The sequence below is a fragment of the Saccopteryx leptura genome, chromosome 3 (genome assembly GCF_036850995.1).
Source record: "Saccopteryx leptura isolate mSacLep1 chromosome 3, mSacLep1_pri_phased_curated, whole genome shotgun sequence".
Lineage (NCBI taxonomy): Eukaryota > Metazoa > Chordata > Mammalia > Chiroptera > Emballonuridae > Saccopteryx > Saccopteryx leptura.
This window is the reverse complement of record NC_089505.1, coordinates 14292323-14308970: the sequence shown is the minus strand read 5'-3', so window position 1 is coordinate 14308970 and position 16648 is coordinate 14292323. Positions and strand designations below refer to the sequence as shown.

The window sequence follows — 16648 nt, the reverse complement described above, 5'->3', positions numbered from 1 at the left end:
TTATATTATATTATATTATATTATATTATATTATATCATATTATAATAATATATTATAAAGTTATAATATAACATGGAAATCACATAGATTGAATACCGCATCCATAAACAATAAAAACATCCTTTTAAGTCACTGTTGAAGATGATTCTATGCAGTATCATAAAAAATATTTAAGGAAGCGATTCTAACCCAGACAGAACAAAACAAAAAACAAAAAAAACAAAACCAAAGAAATTTCTCACATATGTCTACAGCAAGGCAGAGCGGGGAACAAGCCGAGAGGAGCCCGCCGCACCAACCTGTCTGGCGCGCAACGCCTCCTGGATGTCTCTGTCCAGCTCTGCGAGGTCAGCCAGGGCGTGCTGCAGGTCGGTGGACAGCAGCTCCTTGGCTCTCGTGAACTTCTCCTTCTCCTTGCTACTCAGGGCGTTCATGATCCTCAGGCTGGACTGGACCTCCTCCTGATGGATCTGGACCTTCCGGATCTCCTCCTGGATGTCCCGGAGGTTCAGGTCCAGGCGCAGCGGCCCGCCGAGTTCTGCCTTCACGCCCCTCAGCCAGTCCAGGGCGCGGCGCAGCTCCGTCTGGAAGTCGATGCTCTGCACCATGCGGCTCTCGCACTCGGCCACCGTCGCGCCCACGGCGGCAGTCAACAGCTTTAACTCCTCGTGCCAGGCCTGGGTCTGATGCTTGGCTTTCTCGTAAGCCGAGGGCTGCAGGTGGGGCACTAGGTCTTCCAGGTGCATGGTGACTCGTTTCAGCAGACTGCCCGCGTCCCGAAGGCTTCCCGCCAGGGAGTGATACAGTTTGAGCTTCTCCTCTGCGGGCAGCGTCTCCTCGTTCACCTTGGACTGCTCTGTTTTCGCGGCCTCGAGCTGTTTCTGCAGCTGGTCGCGCATCTTCACGTGCTCCTGATAAGCACTGGTGGTGTCTTCTAACAAGCTAAGCCTCTGCTCTGTCTGTCGCTTCAGCCTGTGGAACAAGGCGACCAGCTGCAGCATCCGGTCCGGCTGCCAAGGCTGCCCTGTGCTGCGGAAACTCTCCTTCTTCTGGTTCAGTTCGTCCACCGCTTCCCCGAGGCCGGCCACCTCCCCCAGGAGCGCCCTGCAACCGTCCTGAAGACACAGAGCCTCTTCGACGGCCAGGTCGGGGGGGACCTGGCTCATCTTCAAGAACTGGTCTTCCAGGTCACCGAGAGACTGGGTGGTCAACTCGATCAAGGAAGCGTACTCTTTCCGAGCGAGGATTGCTTCTTGGACCTTATAGAACTTGTCTTTAGCCAAGGCAACAACGACGTTGAACTGCAGGGGCAGAGCGTTGAGCTTTTCACTGAGGTAGGAATGGTCGACCTCGTTCAGCGACAGCAGTATGGCCTGTCCCGTTCTCTGCAGCGTCAGGAGGAGATTCTCATACTCCGGACACTGCTCCAGAATGTTCTGGTATTTGGCCAGTTGCGTCTGAAGCTCTGCACTCTCGTTCATTAGATTGATTTCAGGAAATGTAACAATGTCTGCTTGTTTTAGCCAGTGACAAGCTTTATCAAAATCTTCCTTAAAATGTTTCCTGGAAACTAAACTCTTCTCCAGTTCTTGTAGCCGGTGGCTGCACCTCTGTAACACAGCGTCGTAGACGCTCTGCAGTTCTTGGAGCTTACCTAGTATTTCCTCCTTTTCCTGCTCGGTGGTGCCTTTCATTAATTCACGACCCTGGGCCCAGAGGCCGGTGACTTCGTTCTGGTACGTCTTGAGGCTGGCTTGAGCGCTCTTACAAGTTTTCACTTGTTTGCTGACGTCATCCGGTAACAGGCAGATGTGCTCACGGAACATTATCTTCCGCTCGTGCTGCTGAATCTGGCTGGTCGCCTGGAACACCGCCAGGAGAAACTGGGTTTTCTCGGACAAGGTCTTGTTCAAGTACTTCCGTCTCTGGCCCACCAAGTCGCCGAGGCAGGTCACATGCCTTTGCGCGTCAGAGAGGGCTTTCTGGATGACCTGCCGCTCATTCAGGCCGAGGTCAGCCATCACCCTGTCGGCGTCCTTGATGAGTGACTTCAGCAGCATCTGCTTGGCCTCCAGTTCACTGCAAATGGCGAGGTGATCCATGAGAAGGTTCTGCGCCACGTCGGGCGGGGGGCTCCGCTTGAGGGCCTCCGCCACGCTGGGCTGCTGCTCCTCCGCCCACTCCGTCAGCTCCTGAAACCTGGCCCGCACCACGTCCAGCTCCTCCAAGTTGGTGACCGACACTTGGATTTTCCTTTTCACGAGGTCCTCCAGCTGAAACCAGCGCTGTTCCAGGTGACTTGTCTGCTCCTTGACTAGTTCCCTGTCATCTACATTCAGATGCTCTATCATTTTCTGCTTTTTCTCTTTCAGATCTTCAACGGCCTGCTTCCTCTCCTGCAACGCCAAGGCCAGCTTTTCCAAAGCCTCCAGGTGGACAGCTGTGCTCTCTGCATCGGATCTGCAAATACGTGAGAGACGCCAAAGCAGATTAGCCAACTCAGTATCTGTTACGTGTTCACACCATGTCATATTATATTTCACCGTTTCCTTTAAGAGGATGTTCTTAGCTTAGAGTTTAGCTGACCCAAGGGCTGTCATTATTATGGAATAGACCATAGGTGCTAGAAACATAAGAAAGACCTTTCACATTTTTGTAGAAATGAAGACATTTCTGGCTTAGCATTCTGGCGACTCACTGGAGAACCGCTGTTACCTGGCTAAGTTATCCCATTCCGTAGTAAATTTCTCCAAGAACACTTCGACGACATTCATGCAGTCATGGTAATTCCTTGTCCTCTGAAGATCCTCTTCCCTTTGCAAACACAGGTTGTTAGACTGAAGGCACAGATCTAGCCACTGGTCATTCAAATGACTTATTTCCTTGTGTTCAGGAGACTCCTGACGCTTGGTTAACTCATTCACCTTTTCTGTAATAGTGGTCACTGACGCCTGTTTGCACTGCAGTTTCTTAACAAAATCCTAAGGGATAACAACAACAAAACAAGTACGTGTTATAAATGCCCCAAATACAGGTAGCAGCATGGATGCAATACATCTAACATTTTAAATGATTAAAGAATGTATAATGAAGGGGTCATGAAGGACAGAAAGAAACTAAAAATTATCATACCATTTTATGAATACAAACTTACAAGTGTATAGGAATCAAAGGGTAACTGTGGTATTTTCTTTAACTGTGTAATTTTGCACAGTATAAAGAAAAACTGATAAATGTGAAGATATGATAGTCACTAAAGAAACAGTTTAATATTTTAAAGTACAGCCTTACTTTACTAAAAAATTTTGAAGTTCATGATTTTGAGAAAAAAATGTCATCTGTTTTTTTCTGCATATGCAAAAAATATTTCAGTAGAAACTATACATGGCTCACCCTTAAGGTGAAAAAAAAATACACTTTAAGGTTTGTTAAAATTTTAGTACAACTTTCAATCAAGTTAAAATAATTTTCTATGAAAACAAATGGAAGTATGAAATGGCAATTATATTTCTCATACATTTTAAATTAATTCTGTATTAATTAATATACATTTTATATATTAAATATGTATTTAATTAACTGGCACATTTACAGCCCTACAGCTTTAGCAGCAACGGGGGTAAAAGGACAGTCCATAAGAGGGGTGTGTGTGTGGTGGCCGAGACTGCTGGCTCTGTCAGCTAACCCACACCTGTCTCATTCAAGAACACAGTGCAGAGTGAGTGTCCTTTTATGATGCAAGTGGCCAATTAGAGCTCCAAGGAAATATTTGCATGTTTACTTTCTTTTTTTTAGTCATTAGTTTTTTTTTTTTCAGTTACAGTTGGTATTCAATATTATATTAGTTCCAGCTGTACAATATAGTGATTGGACATTCATAGGACTTTCAAAGTAATACCCCCACGGGTCTAGTACGCACCTGGCACCATACAAAGTTATTACAGTATTATTGACTATGTTTCCCATGCTGTGTACTTCACAAATGTTTACTTTTTGATCTGTCCTTTTCTGGCACCAATGAAGGTGGTTTGGATTCTGTTTTATTCCTTAAATAGCTATGCTCAGGTTTAGGGACTGACAGACCCACACTGACGCTGGCCTTCCCTGCCCCCCCCCCCGGGAGACCCACAGATTCCCACCTTGACTTGGGAAACCATGTTCTGTGCAATGTTGAGCTCCAGCTCCGAGGGCCTCCGCTTCATATTCTGCAGCTGCTGGTCGGCATCCTGGAGGTAAATCCAAAGCTCAGCCTTCATGTGCTTGATCTCTTCCCAGCCCTGAGTTAAGTTCTGTGCCTGCGCAAGCCTTTGTTCAATCTTGAGAGAACACAGAGGGATAAGTCAGCGGCAATAGATGGAAACATTTATGCCCAATAAATCAGAGATGCAATGCTACAGCCTGGCCATGTACACAGGCCAACACACATGCACACATGCATGCATGTGTGTGCAAACACGCATTGACACACATACACACTCTGTGATGAATCCAGAAAGAAGTCTTTATTTGCTCTAAGAAAAAGCAGATTTTCTTTTCCTAGTTAGGTTTTCTAAGGACTTTTCATCTTTATATATGAACTATTGCATGCCACATAAATTCAATCAGTATCGCTAGACTTTAAAAAGTTTTAACAATTTATTATGTCAAAAGTTGTCCTAAAGGTTTCACACATTGGGCATTTTCAGCATTTGACAAAGCCACAAGTTTAGTTTTGGGGTTAACTAGAAAAGACTTATAGTGTTCTCTATTTTACATTTGTTGCTACTTCTTATAAAACACTGAGTTACTAATGTTTTAAATATATTTCTAGATCTGCTTCACTGGTTTTCAAAACCATGTAATTTATTTCAGTAAGTTGTTTCTATAAAAATATATGAACTATTGCATTTTCATAAGGATTTGATTTGATAATAAAATATAAAAGTGAACAACCTACATTATTCTTAGACATTTCTTGCTTGGGGTGGTTTTACTAGTCTGTAAATATTTAATTAATGAGAAATCAAAACCAAATCTTATTTTTCTTTTAAACCCAAAAGTATGAGTTTAAGGCAACAGTGCCAAACACACGGCCCTGTGCTGCCCTCTATTGGCTGGAGAGAGGTACTACTAATTCATCACAGCATTTTCCACTAAGCCCAGACGCAGCTTCAGAATCCTTCTCAACACCAACAACCTCAGCCACCCATTGCCAATGGATTAGAGGGCTTTCTGCTATCCCTAACGTAAAGTAAGGGTCACAAACGCTTTCCGTAGTATTACTTAAAGAAAAAGATGGAAAAGAGAACATTAAATAAATGAACAACAACAAAAAGAGAATGGTAATTATAGAGAAAAAAGGAAAGGGAATAAGTACTAATAATTAGCAGATCAGTGGGACCAAGAGTCTCAATGCCAATTCTGGGGCATCAGGGTCAGAGTGTGCTTATTCTTCTGTGACTTCATTGAAATTCAAATGTATATTTATTATAATTACCACAGGAGCTTTATAGCAAGAACAATTCACAGAGATATTTCCTTTAAATGTCACATCTAACATGCAAGCAAGAGAATATAACAAAACAGACAAATCCAATGTGGCTTTGAAATGTTTTACCATTTGCTCTGTTTGCTGAATATCTTGTGCTGCGGTTTTCACCGAAGAGTTCGACAAGTCGCACATGGAGCAGAGGAGATCCAGGTAGGTCCTTGCCTGCTTCTGCAAAGCTCGGAAGTGCTTGACCTGAAAAACACACACGTGTCAGAATGAAAGAGATGTATGTTATATTCAGACAGCAAGCCTGGGTACCGTTTATCCCATTTTGTTGACATTTCAAAAAGAACTTTGCTAGGCGCTGGCCGGTTGGCTCAGTGGTAGAGCGTCAGCCTGGCGTGCGGAAGTCCTGGGTTCGATTCCTGGCCAGGGCACACAGGAGAGGCACCCATCTGCTTCTCCACCCCTCCCCCTCCTCTCTGTCTCTCTCTTCCCCTCCCACAGCCGAGGCTCCATTGGAGCAAAAGATGGCCCAGACACTGAAGATAGCTCCTTGGCCTCTGCCTCAGGCACTAGAGTGGCTCTGGTTGCGACAGAGCGAAGCCCCGGATGGGCAGAGCATCGCCCCCTGGTGGGCGTGCCGGGTGGATCCCGGTCGGGCACATGCGGGAGTCTGTCTGACTGCCTCCCCGTTTCCAGCTTCAGAAAAATACCAAAAAAAAAAAAAAACTTTGCTGTGTTTGGTATTTACAGCCCCTGTTGTAAATGACACATATTAGTAACTCGTAGAAAGAATTCAGAACACATGGGAAGGGACCCATTTGTCCATAGCTTGCTTCTTATTGCAGTTACGGCCTGTAGGGTCTGGAAAAAGGAAACACCCAAGAAACGTCTACAATTTTTGCAGATTCTCTGCTCACGTTCTCACTTGTTTTCCGTTTCAGAGGAAGACCCTCCTTAGCATGTTTTTTGCATGATCGGGAGGCATAAAGGAAAATGTCACTGCCTGTTGGTGGCTTCACTGAGGCTCTTTCTTTCTATAGAAAGTTTGACAAAGTCATTTCCAGGTGGACCCTTGATCTATACATGCAACCATGGAGAAATGTATTTCTTTGAAGATAGACATGCAGGCTCCGCTTTAGATAATGGGTGTAAAGGAGTCCACAAAACAAAACCTTTGTTCCCATAGACCTAATATTCTTATGAGAGGGAGTGGTGAAATAGCTGACCAGTTGTTGGCTGCTGCAGGAGTCAGACGAGAAGGGCTGGTGGCCGGAAGGAGGGAGTTGGGTGGCAGAGGTTTTGAGAAGTGGTTATCACTTACAACACTGATGTCATGGGCTGGGAAGGTGGCATTGACTTAAATTGTATAGGGCAGTGGTCTTTTTAAACCCAACCTTTTTTGGGCCATGGACCGGTTTAATGTCAGAAATTATTTTCACGGACCGGCCTTTAGGGTGGGACAGATAAATGTATCACGTGACCGAGACAAGCATCAAGAGTGAGTCTTAGACGGATGTAACAGAGAGAATCTGGTCACTTTTTAAAAATAAAACATCGTTCAGACTTAAATATAAATAAAACGGAAATAATGTCAGTTATTTATTCTTTCTCTGTGGACCGGTACCAAATGGCCCACGGACCGGTACTGGTCCGCGGCCCGGGGATTGGGGACCACTGGTATAGGGTACAGTTGATTTACAATAACATTAGGTGTTTTTGCAAAATCATGGTCAATAATGAAACCTAATTTTTTCACTCCGATCTTAGTATCTTTTCCTCAGAATTACATGTATTGTAAACACACCATTCTTGTGCAGATATAGCAAATAGAGGTCAATTTCCCATTATGTCAAAAACACTTAAATTGTTATCCGGTGTACAAACTGGTATTTCACTTACAGTAACTGTCAGTACCACTAGTCACCCTGTTAGGTACGTGTGACTCAGAGAAAGTTATCTGTCCCAAACAGCTTTTGGAAATGAGAAGAGGATAAAGTATAAGATTTTGTATTTCATAAATATATTTACTGTAAAGAGAATAATGATGTAAGATCTGTATAGTTGCCCTGATTCCAAAGCATCGGGAGCAGCGTCCAGATCGGCAGCGACAAGGCAGTTGCAGACGATTTCTGCTAAAATCAATTTCAAAGGCAAATCTAAAAGCACTTCTTTCTATTCCATCAAATTTATATCATGCTTTATTAAAACATATGGCATTTTTAAATTTTTATTTATTCATTTTAGAGAGCTTGGGGGGGGGGAGAGGGAGAGAGAAAGGGGGGCGGAACAGGAAGCACCAACTCCCATATGTGCCTTGACCAGGCAAGCCCAGGGTTTTGAGCCAGCAACCTCAGCATTCCAGGTCGAGGCTTCAGCCACTGCCCCACCACAGGTCAGGCCAAAACACATGGCATTCTTACTGGAATCAAATCAGTGTGTCATTTTCTTGTGGTAATGGGGAGGATATTATCATATATACATATTGTATACCAGGTGGGAGACACTGGGGGTACACAACGCATCCTGGGACCATGACCAAATGTCACAGCAGCCTGTCAAAGCCTGACCCCAGTCTAACACCATCTGAACTTGTCACATTGTCAGGAGCGGAATTTTCCAGTTAAATATCCAAATGAGTCAATGACTAGAGTCAAACTCAGAGCTTATTTATACAGGCATACCTTGGAGATACTGTAAATTCAGTAAAATAGGTATTGCAATAAAGCAAATCATACAAAATTTTTGGTTTCCCTTCCAGTACATATAAAAGTTTTGTTTACCCAATACTTTAGTTTGATAAGTGACCAATAACATTAGGTCTAAAAAAAATACACACACTTTAATTAAACATGCTTTATTGCTTAAAAATGGTAATCACCATGTGAGCCTTCAGTGAGTCATAATCTTTTTTTCTGGCGGAGGGTCATACTTCCAGTTTGTGAAAACACAGTGTCTGCGAAGTCCAACAAGTAAAGCCCAATGAAACAAGGTATGCTTGTCCTTTTTTTTTTGGTATTTTTCTGAAGCTGGAAACAGGGATAGACAGACAGACTCCCACATGCGCCCGACCGGGATCCACCCGGCACGCCCACCAAGGGGCGATGCTCTGCCCACCAGGGGGCGATGCTCTGCCCATCCAGGGCGTCGCTCTGTCACGACCAGAGCCACTCTAGCGCCTGGGGCAGAGGCCAAGGAGCCATCCCCAGCGCCCGGGCCATCTTTGCTCCAATGGAGCCTTGGCTGCGGGAGGGGAAGAGAGAGAGAGGAAGGAGAGGGGGAGGGGTGGAGAAGCAGATGGGCGCTTCTGCTGTGTGTCCTGGCTGGGAATCGAACCCAGGACTTCTGCACGCCAAGCTGACGCTCCACCACTGAGCCAACCGGCCAGGGCCTATGCTTGTACTTTTATGTCCCCAGCAGACAGCACAGTTCGGCCCGTCGTACTAGGTACTTAACACGTTTTCACTGAATGTCTGAATAAATCACATAACGTAACGTAAACTTTCAGGAGTCCACTACCTGCTTCACGGCTTCTGCCCTGCTCAGCGGTGGGTGTGGGCTGGGCTGCAAGTCTGGTCGGATTGTAGAAAGCCAGGCCTGGCACTGCTGCAGAGTGTCTTGGTGGCTAACATGCCTCTGAAGTTCATGTTCCAAACTCTGGTACACCTGAAACACACCAGGCACGCTGCCCTGTGAGAGCTGTCTCACACCTCTGTCGACATCACGGGAGTCGGATGAGACACATCCACCGGGCTACGGAAACAGATTTCTCCCATAGGACTCCCCAGCTTGAAACACATATCTCAAAGGTTGCCAAGCACCATTGCAAACCCCAGCCCGGTTTATAACTTCCCAACGCACGCGTTATACCACCCAGATTAGGGAAAGGAAATTTGGACAGGGTTACTGTGACTGCAGAAGGGGTTTGGAATACATAAAGGCATTGAAGTCAATTGTCAAATGCAAATCAGAGGTTTGGTAGCTTCCTCGTGATGGTATAGAAACTGCAGTTCTTCTTTAAGCTAAAGCTAAAAGGAAAAATAAGATGCCATGCCATGAAAAGATAAACAGGGTTTCTCTAACTGAAATGTTCTGCTGGAGGGGTAGAGTCAAACTGGAACTAAACTATAGCACGGGAAGGAAGGAGTTTGCTGCCCTCACTGCCTCTGAGAAGCTATGTTCTAGAAAACAATGATCCAGCATAATCCAGACATTTCCTAACATGTCTATTCAGTTAACCCCCAGCCAGTCAACCAATTCCCATTTTATCCATACAGTTGTATTGAGAGAATGTTCTATATTTCTTTAAGGCGAAATAAACCTATGATGTTGCCTGAGCAAACTACGCCATTAAAGAAAAAGAAGAAGAAGAAAAGAAAACAAAGGAGGCTATAAGTTTAGACTGGATTTTCTTTCATTATTGAGACAAGGAAAACAATCAAATTAGAAGAAAGTATCGGTGATATGCCAATAAAAAGAAAACAAAATTTAAATGAATTTGACATAAATTCATAGGATAAAGGAGTTGGGTAAAACCAAGTGTCTTAAATACACTGCTTTGTCCCATAGAACAAATGTACAATGCATTAGTCCTGTGTCCACAGAGTGACTGAAATCCATGCTCCTGTCTGGACACATCCCAAAACTATCCCGAAGATTGAAGCATCAAAACTATTTTCAGGAACCTCTAGACTGCACAGGAGAAAGCCTTGATTCACAGTCGTTCTAGAACACGCCCAAGGCGCTTACCCTCTGGGCTGTGCTGCAGATGGCCGAGTAGCTGTCCTTGGTGCCCTGCAGATGGCTGAGCACATTCTGTTTAAGTTTCGCTTGGAGGTGTTCTGCACACTGGCTGATCAAACTGTCACCTTTCATTTTCAGGTTGTTCAAACGGTCTTCAAAACCAGCAATTTCTTCCATCATTGCCTACAAAAAAGAAACAACGGAGTTCTCATAATTCTGTTTTTTAGGCTTTAGAAAACCTACTTACTAAACAGAAAGTTTAATATTAAAAATTTCACTGATTAATGATATTTTTGAAAGAGTTTTACAATTTATCTTGGTTACCGTAGAGAAAATGAACGGAAAAATATATGTTTCAGGGATACTACAACTGAAAAAGTTAATGAATTTAATAGATTGTTACATAGGAATGAAAAAAGTCACCTTTAAGATTAGAGCGAGTGCGTGGCTGATCTCAGCTAGAAAGATAGCTGTTCCATAGTATTATTATCAGAGAAAGCGTGTTTATAATATTTTTTAGCTCTATAAATTATAATTCTGATATATAATTTATATCTAAAATAATCTAGTTACTATTTAATTAATATATAATTTTTATGTAATAATCTAACATCTAATGATTAATTTCTGTATTAATTTTCATTAAAAAATTTATGTTAATAAAAATAATACCACTTACTATTTGTTACGTACCTACTATAGTCCAGGAACTATATATAAATTCTGAGAAATGTGTATTATTATCATTGCTTTACAGATGAGGAGACTGAGGCAGAGGGAAGTTATATAACACTTTCTAGGTCACACAATTAATAAATGGCAGAGTCCCCAGACTTTGGACCCTGCTCTGCTCTACTGCATCTCACCCTTACATGTGTTCTCACAGAATTCTCATAGATCATCTAGAGAAGGGGAGCTACCTTTTTCAAATCAGGTTTCCTTACTACTATACAATACTAATGAAAAGTGTTAAGCAATGATGTGTTAAGCAATGAATGCCAGGATTCAACTATTACGGATTCACTTAAATATTGGATTCAACTGTTCTCAATTATCAGATGTTCTTGGGACTCTGATACTAATGAAAAGTGACACATTCCAACACAATGTTTGCTGGGTTGACCTATCATTATATCTAAGGGAAACCCAGTGGTCCCTCAGCAGCTTGGGGTCCACCACTTTTTCCAATGGTGCTACATTAATGGTTATCATATACACCATATTGAAAAGAACTACTTTTGTCTTCGAGTTGGAATAGAGCCGCTATATCATAAGATTATTTAAGGTCTTTCCTCAGTGCCTAATAAAATATATCATGTAGTTTTATATTCATATTTGCTAAATAAAAATTTCTCCTACAGGCAGGAATCCTGAAGCCCAGAGATGTCAATGGCTTTCTTAACACATACTACTAGACTCTGACTATATCATGACTAAAATTCAGTTCCTTATTAAGGTAGCATAATTGCTCCATTAAAATGTGACCATATGATGTCTGTCATCTGGCACATATAATTAATTAAAATACATATTAATGAAGATAAGAATGCCTCCTATCAGCACCATGATTTGTGGTTAACAAAATGGTTTCACAGTCATTATCTCTTGTGATGCCCACAACGGCTATGTGATGGGGCTGGTGTCATTGTCACCCTTTACAGAGGAGGAAAAGGAGAAGAGAAAATATCAGAGAGGCTAAGTTCTCCCAACTAAGAAGGGGGAAGTCTAGCCAGAATCCAGACTTTCTGATTACTATTTTTGTATCTTCTCTTCGACTGTACTTTTCTAAATTAAAGATAATCTCTATGAAAAATTCCTTCATAAAGATTAAATTCTGTAATAAGAAACTATTAGCTGGGAAAAATGCTATGATGTATTAAGCAATGAATGCCAGGATTCAACTATTATGGATTCACTTAAATATTGATTCAACTGTTCTCAATTATCAGATGTTCTTGGGACTCAGACCTGATTCTTTTTTTTTTTTTTTTTTTGTATTTTTCTGAAGCTGGAAACGGGAGAGACAGTCAGACAGACTCCCGCATGCGCCCGACCGGGATCCACCCGGCACGCCCACCAGGGGCGACGCTCTGCCTACCAGGGGGCGTCGCTCTGCCGCGACCAGAGCCACTCTAGCGCCTGGGGCAGAGGCCAAGGAGCCATCCCCAGCGCACGGGCCATCTTTGCTCCAATGGAGCCTTGGCTGCAGGAGGGGAAGAGAGAGACAGAGAGGAAGGAGGGGGTGGGAGTGGAGAAGCAAATGGGCGCTTCTCCTATGTGCCCTGGCTGGGAATCGAACCTGGGTCCCCCGCACGCCAGGCCGATGCTCTACCGCTGAGCCAACCGGCCAGGGCCCAGACCTGATTCTTTAACTACAATCATGGTAATCCAGTGAAAGACACACACACACACACACAAACACATACACACACACACACACACACACACACACGCACGGGCACGGCTGGGAAAGCCGTCCTGGACTCTTCCGCTCCTCAGAGCCCGGACGCACCTTGTGGTGGGCCAGCTGCTGGGTGATGGCCTCTAGGCTGCTCGTCTCCATGAGGTCAGGCGCCACCAGCCGGCCTGACATCTGCAGCAGCCACTTTTCAACCTCCTGGAGCTCACTGTTGTAATCTTCGTGGTCTCGGACTTTCACCTCGAGGCTCTGAACATGCTCCTGTAAAGCCAGGTGCCCATTAGAGGTGGCTTTCAAGCCAAAAACAGTACTCAAAACTTTTATTAGTTTGAAAAACCCAACACAACTCATCGGGTAGGTAGGGTTACATATATCACACAGTTACGAGAATCAGGAAAAAAGTCATTACGCCATCTGAATAAAAGGAAAAATACTGACCCATCCCAACCCTTAAATTTTTCTGACAGAGAAAAAGGAGTCAGGACACCCCTTCTGGCAAACAAACTCCTTTTGTGTTGAATTTCTGAGATCTCCGTACCTTCCCTGCGTTGCAGAGGTCCTGATAATCACTCTGCAGCTGGTCTATTTTGTCCTTTAAAGTGACATCCTGCACCAGTTCCAGAAGAGCTTCACCTTTCTCTCTCACTGATCTCACTGATGGCTCATGGGAAAGCACCGTTTGTTGAAGGGACTGGAATTACAAGGGAAAAAAATGAGAGAGCCAGACCATCTGAGTGATCAAGGTGAATATACCCACATGCCTATGTCACATATGAGGTGACCTCCTCAAATCAAGATCTGATGCATCCTGTGTAAGTCTATAAATGTAAAACAGTAAAGGAAGTGGTTTTTGTTATGGCCACTACAGTTTTTTACCAGTGAGAGGCAGGGAAGCAGAGAGACAGACTCCTGCATGTTACCCAACCCGGATGCACCCCGCAAACCCCATCTGGGGCTGATGTTCTGCCCATCTGGGTCAATTGTTCTGTTGCTTGGCAACTGAACTATTTTAATGCCTGAGGCGAAGCCATGGAGCCATCCTCAGTGTCCGAGGCCATCTTGCTCATTTGAGCCATGGCTGCAAGAGGGGAAGAGAGAGGGGCAGTCCACTACAGTTTTTAAATAGGGAATAACACATCAAATAGTGAGGAGAGCAAAGCATGGAGAAGAATTGCATTTGGCTAAATCAGTGGTAGTCAACCTGGTCCCTACTGCCCACTAGGGGGCGTACTAGCTCTCATGGTGGGTGGTAGCAGAGCAACCAAAATATAAATAAAAAGACAGATTTAACTATAGTAAGTTGTTTTATAAAGATTTATTCTGCCAAACAGCGAAAATCCGACATAAAGTACTTGGTAAGTAATTATTATTATATGCTTTAACTTGCTGTAACTCTGCTTTATAAATTTTATAAAGTAAAGTCACTTCCCTACTTTATAAATCATCTTTACTGTGGAACCGGTGGGAGGTTAGAAAATTTTACTACTAACAGAGATACAAAAGTGGGCAGTAGGTATAAAAAGGTTGACTACCCCTGGGCTAAATTATAGTTTTCTATTTCCAGCAACAAAACAAGGCACTATCTTTTTGTTTTGAGTTCACGAAGTTAACTGCAGGCTTAGGTGCATGTAAAGTCAGGGAGAAATTCTAGCTGCAACGCTGTTGCACGGCTCACCGAGCTATTTTAAACTTTATGTCAAGAAGCCAGCGGTTGAATGATGCACCAGCAGATTGTGTAGAAAAACCAGGGATAGGAATGGACATATTGGCTGGAGGAAGGAAAAGCTTCCAACAGGGAAAGTTTTGCGCTAAGTCATCATCCAATTCTCAAAAATTGTTGTTTAATCATTCAGATCAAAGTTAGAACACAATGTGTTCCACATATAAACTTGCATAATTTTTTGAAAAATCTGAACAGGTGACACCATTTATATTATGTATAACTAGCTATTGTCACACCACCATTTATTCTTTGAAGAATAATATACTATAAAAATACTACCTTGTATTTAGATAATTGAGCTTTTTTCTCATATAATTCCATTTTGGGTTCCTCAGGAACATGTAGGACTTCTTGGTATTCGGTTATCCACTGAGTCAGTGCCTTATATTTGTCTAAGAATTCCTTTGCCAAATGAAAGCCTTTCTCCAGGGTCATGTGCTCTTTCCGAACAGTGCTGGTCAGCTCCTTCAACTGCTCCACGTGACCGTGGGTCTCGTTTCTTAAAGCGTCCGCCTCGCTGTCCTCCAAGTATGCCACGGCCCTCTCTCCTTTCTCTCGGGCCGATTTCAGCAAACTGTGGCCTTTCTCCATGTCTTTTAGCAAGCCCTGAGGAACAGAGTGAGTTCACCTTATTTCTTTTCCTTTTAAAGAAAAGACTTACCCTAGTCTTGAGGCCACTGTTGCCCCTTTAGAATATGGTTTTGCAGTTTCTAGCCAGTTTTGACCTGCCAAGAATCAGGAATCTTCTTTTATTTACATCAATATAGCTTTTAAAATGTCCCAACCAATGGATCATTTCCAAATCAGTGACTTAAGAAAGAACTTGGTGTTTCTCTTATCCTCAGCAATGCTCTTACAGGTCTGGGTTAAAACTGTTCATGCACGTGCCAAGAATTTGAAATAATTTTTTTGCCTTATTTCGTGGGTGGGTGGGGTTAAACTGGAATTTAGTTAAGGATTTTGTGAGTGGTCCTATCTCAGTCATTCAGATGATAACACATCAGCAAACAGTCTGCTTTTGGCCTTGAAGAGGTAAGAACTTAAGTCTTTAGAGTGCAACAATGAGCCGAGGGCCACCCATCCCAGCGGGCAGGGATGAGCACGTGCCCCCCAGTAGCTACGCGGGAGAATGGAGCAGTCCAGCGGGAGAAGGAAGGCTGGGGGACAAGTCTGGTGTTGCCATGCCTACCTCCAACGTCTTCATTTTCTTCTCCATCATCGCCTTGTCTACTTTCTCAATTTTAGCAGCCACGTTCTTGAAGTTTTTATGAGTAGCGTTATACCAGTCAGAATAGGAACTTAGGGACAATTCAGCATCTTCCAAACTCTGGATCTCTTCCTCCAGGAGTTTTATTTGTTCCTTTGAAAAAATAAACACAGTTGATCAGTGAATGAAAGACCTGGGCGAGCGCCTTTCATGATAAAGATATGCATCTTCCCTGGGAGGAAGAGAAGGAAAGAAAGGACGTTTGGCATGGGGAGGGTGCTGGTCTGCAGCGAGCAGCTGGTGGCCGTCTCACCAGCACGTGGAGCAGAAGGGCCTGGTATCTGGAGGTCAGCTGGGTGGCCTGGCAGCCCAGCCGGCTGCTCACGCGGCGCTCGTCCAGGATCTGCTGTGCTCTGGCTCCCACCTCTTCCACTTCGTCTCTGTACGCCGAGATGTCCTCATGCCACTTCTGAAGGGACAACAGCATCGCCAGCGAAGGGTTAATTGTCGGCATTGTTGAGTAAGACAAATATATACTGTATTTTTCGCTCCATAAGACGCACTTTTTTTTCCCTCCAAAAGTGGAGGGGGAAATGCCTGTGTGTCTTAACGGAGTGAAAAATTTGGTATTTTAGTAAATATTTTAGCACGCCATTTGGTTCAGAATATTTTTTTTCTTATTTTCCTCCTTAAAACCCTAAGTGTGTCTTATGGTCAGATGCGTCTTATGGAGCGAAAAATACGGTACATCTTTTTAACGGGATGATTCCAGTGTATGTTTAGAAAACACTTCTTTATTCTGAGATATAATTTTGAAAAGGTATCGCATTGAACTTTCATGAAAAATACAATGATACGATAAAAGCTGTGTTCTTTGTGTTTGAGCACTTCTCTGTCGCTATTACACCTCCGTTCAAAATGTTTAAAGTGGCGTGGCATGGATTCTTATATTTTCTGTTGTACTTCAATAGCTTTTAAACTAGATGAATAATGAAGATAATTCTAAAAGCCTGGCATTATTTTGATCATGTACACTAAATGTGCTAAAAATCAGAATAAAACTAAATGCTGAGTATTATTTC

General features: G+C 43.4%; 1 protein-coding gene across 2 annotated transcripts in view; it reads right to left on the bottom strand.

The window, feature by feature from the left end:
• SYNE1 (spectrin repeat containing nuclear envelope protein 1) overlaps positions 1-16648 on the bottom strand; it is a 446717-nt gene that overhangs the window by 182992 nt on the left and 247077 nt on the right. For both annotated transcript variants that reach the window (XM_066372972.1, XM_066372973.1), the window contains 11 exons: positions 15880-16035; positions 15549-15719; positions 14639-14965; positions 13175-13327; positions 12730-12897; positions 10224-10400; positions 8994-9140; positions 5598-5723; positions 4141-4317; positions 2717-2982; positions 301-2461 (listed from right to left, as the gene is read on the bottom strand). In XM_066372972.1, coding sequence (XP_066229069.1) covers positions 301-2461; positions 2717-2982; positions 4141-4317; positions 5598-5723; positions 8994-9140; positions 10224-10400; positions 12730-12897; positions 13175-13327; positions 14639-14965; positions 15549-15719; positions 15880-16035 — 4029 coding nt within the window. The remainder of the gene's footprint in view (positions 1-300; positions 2462-2716; positions 2983-4140; positions 4318-5597; positions 5724-8993; positions 9141-10223; positions 10401-12729; positions 12898-13174; positions 13328-14638; positions 14966-15548; positions 15720-15879; positions 16036-16648) is intronic.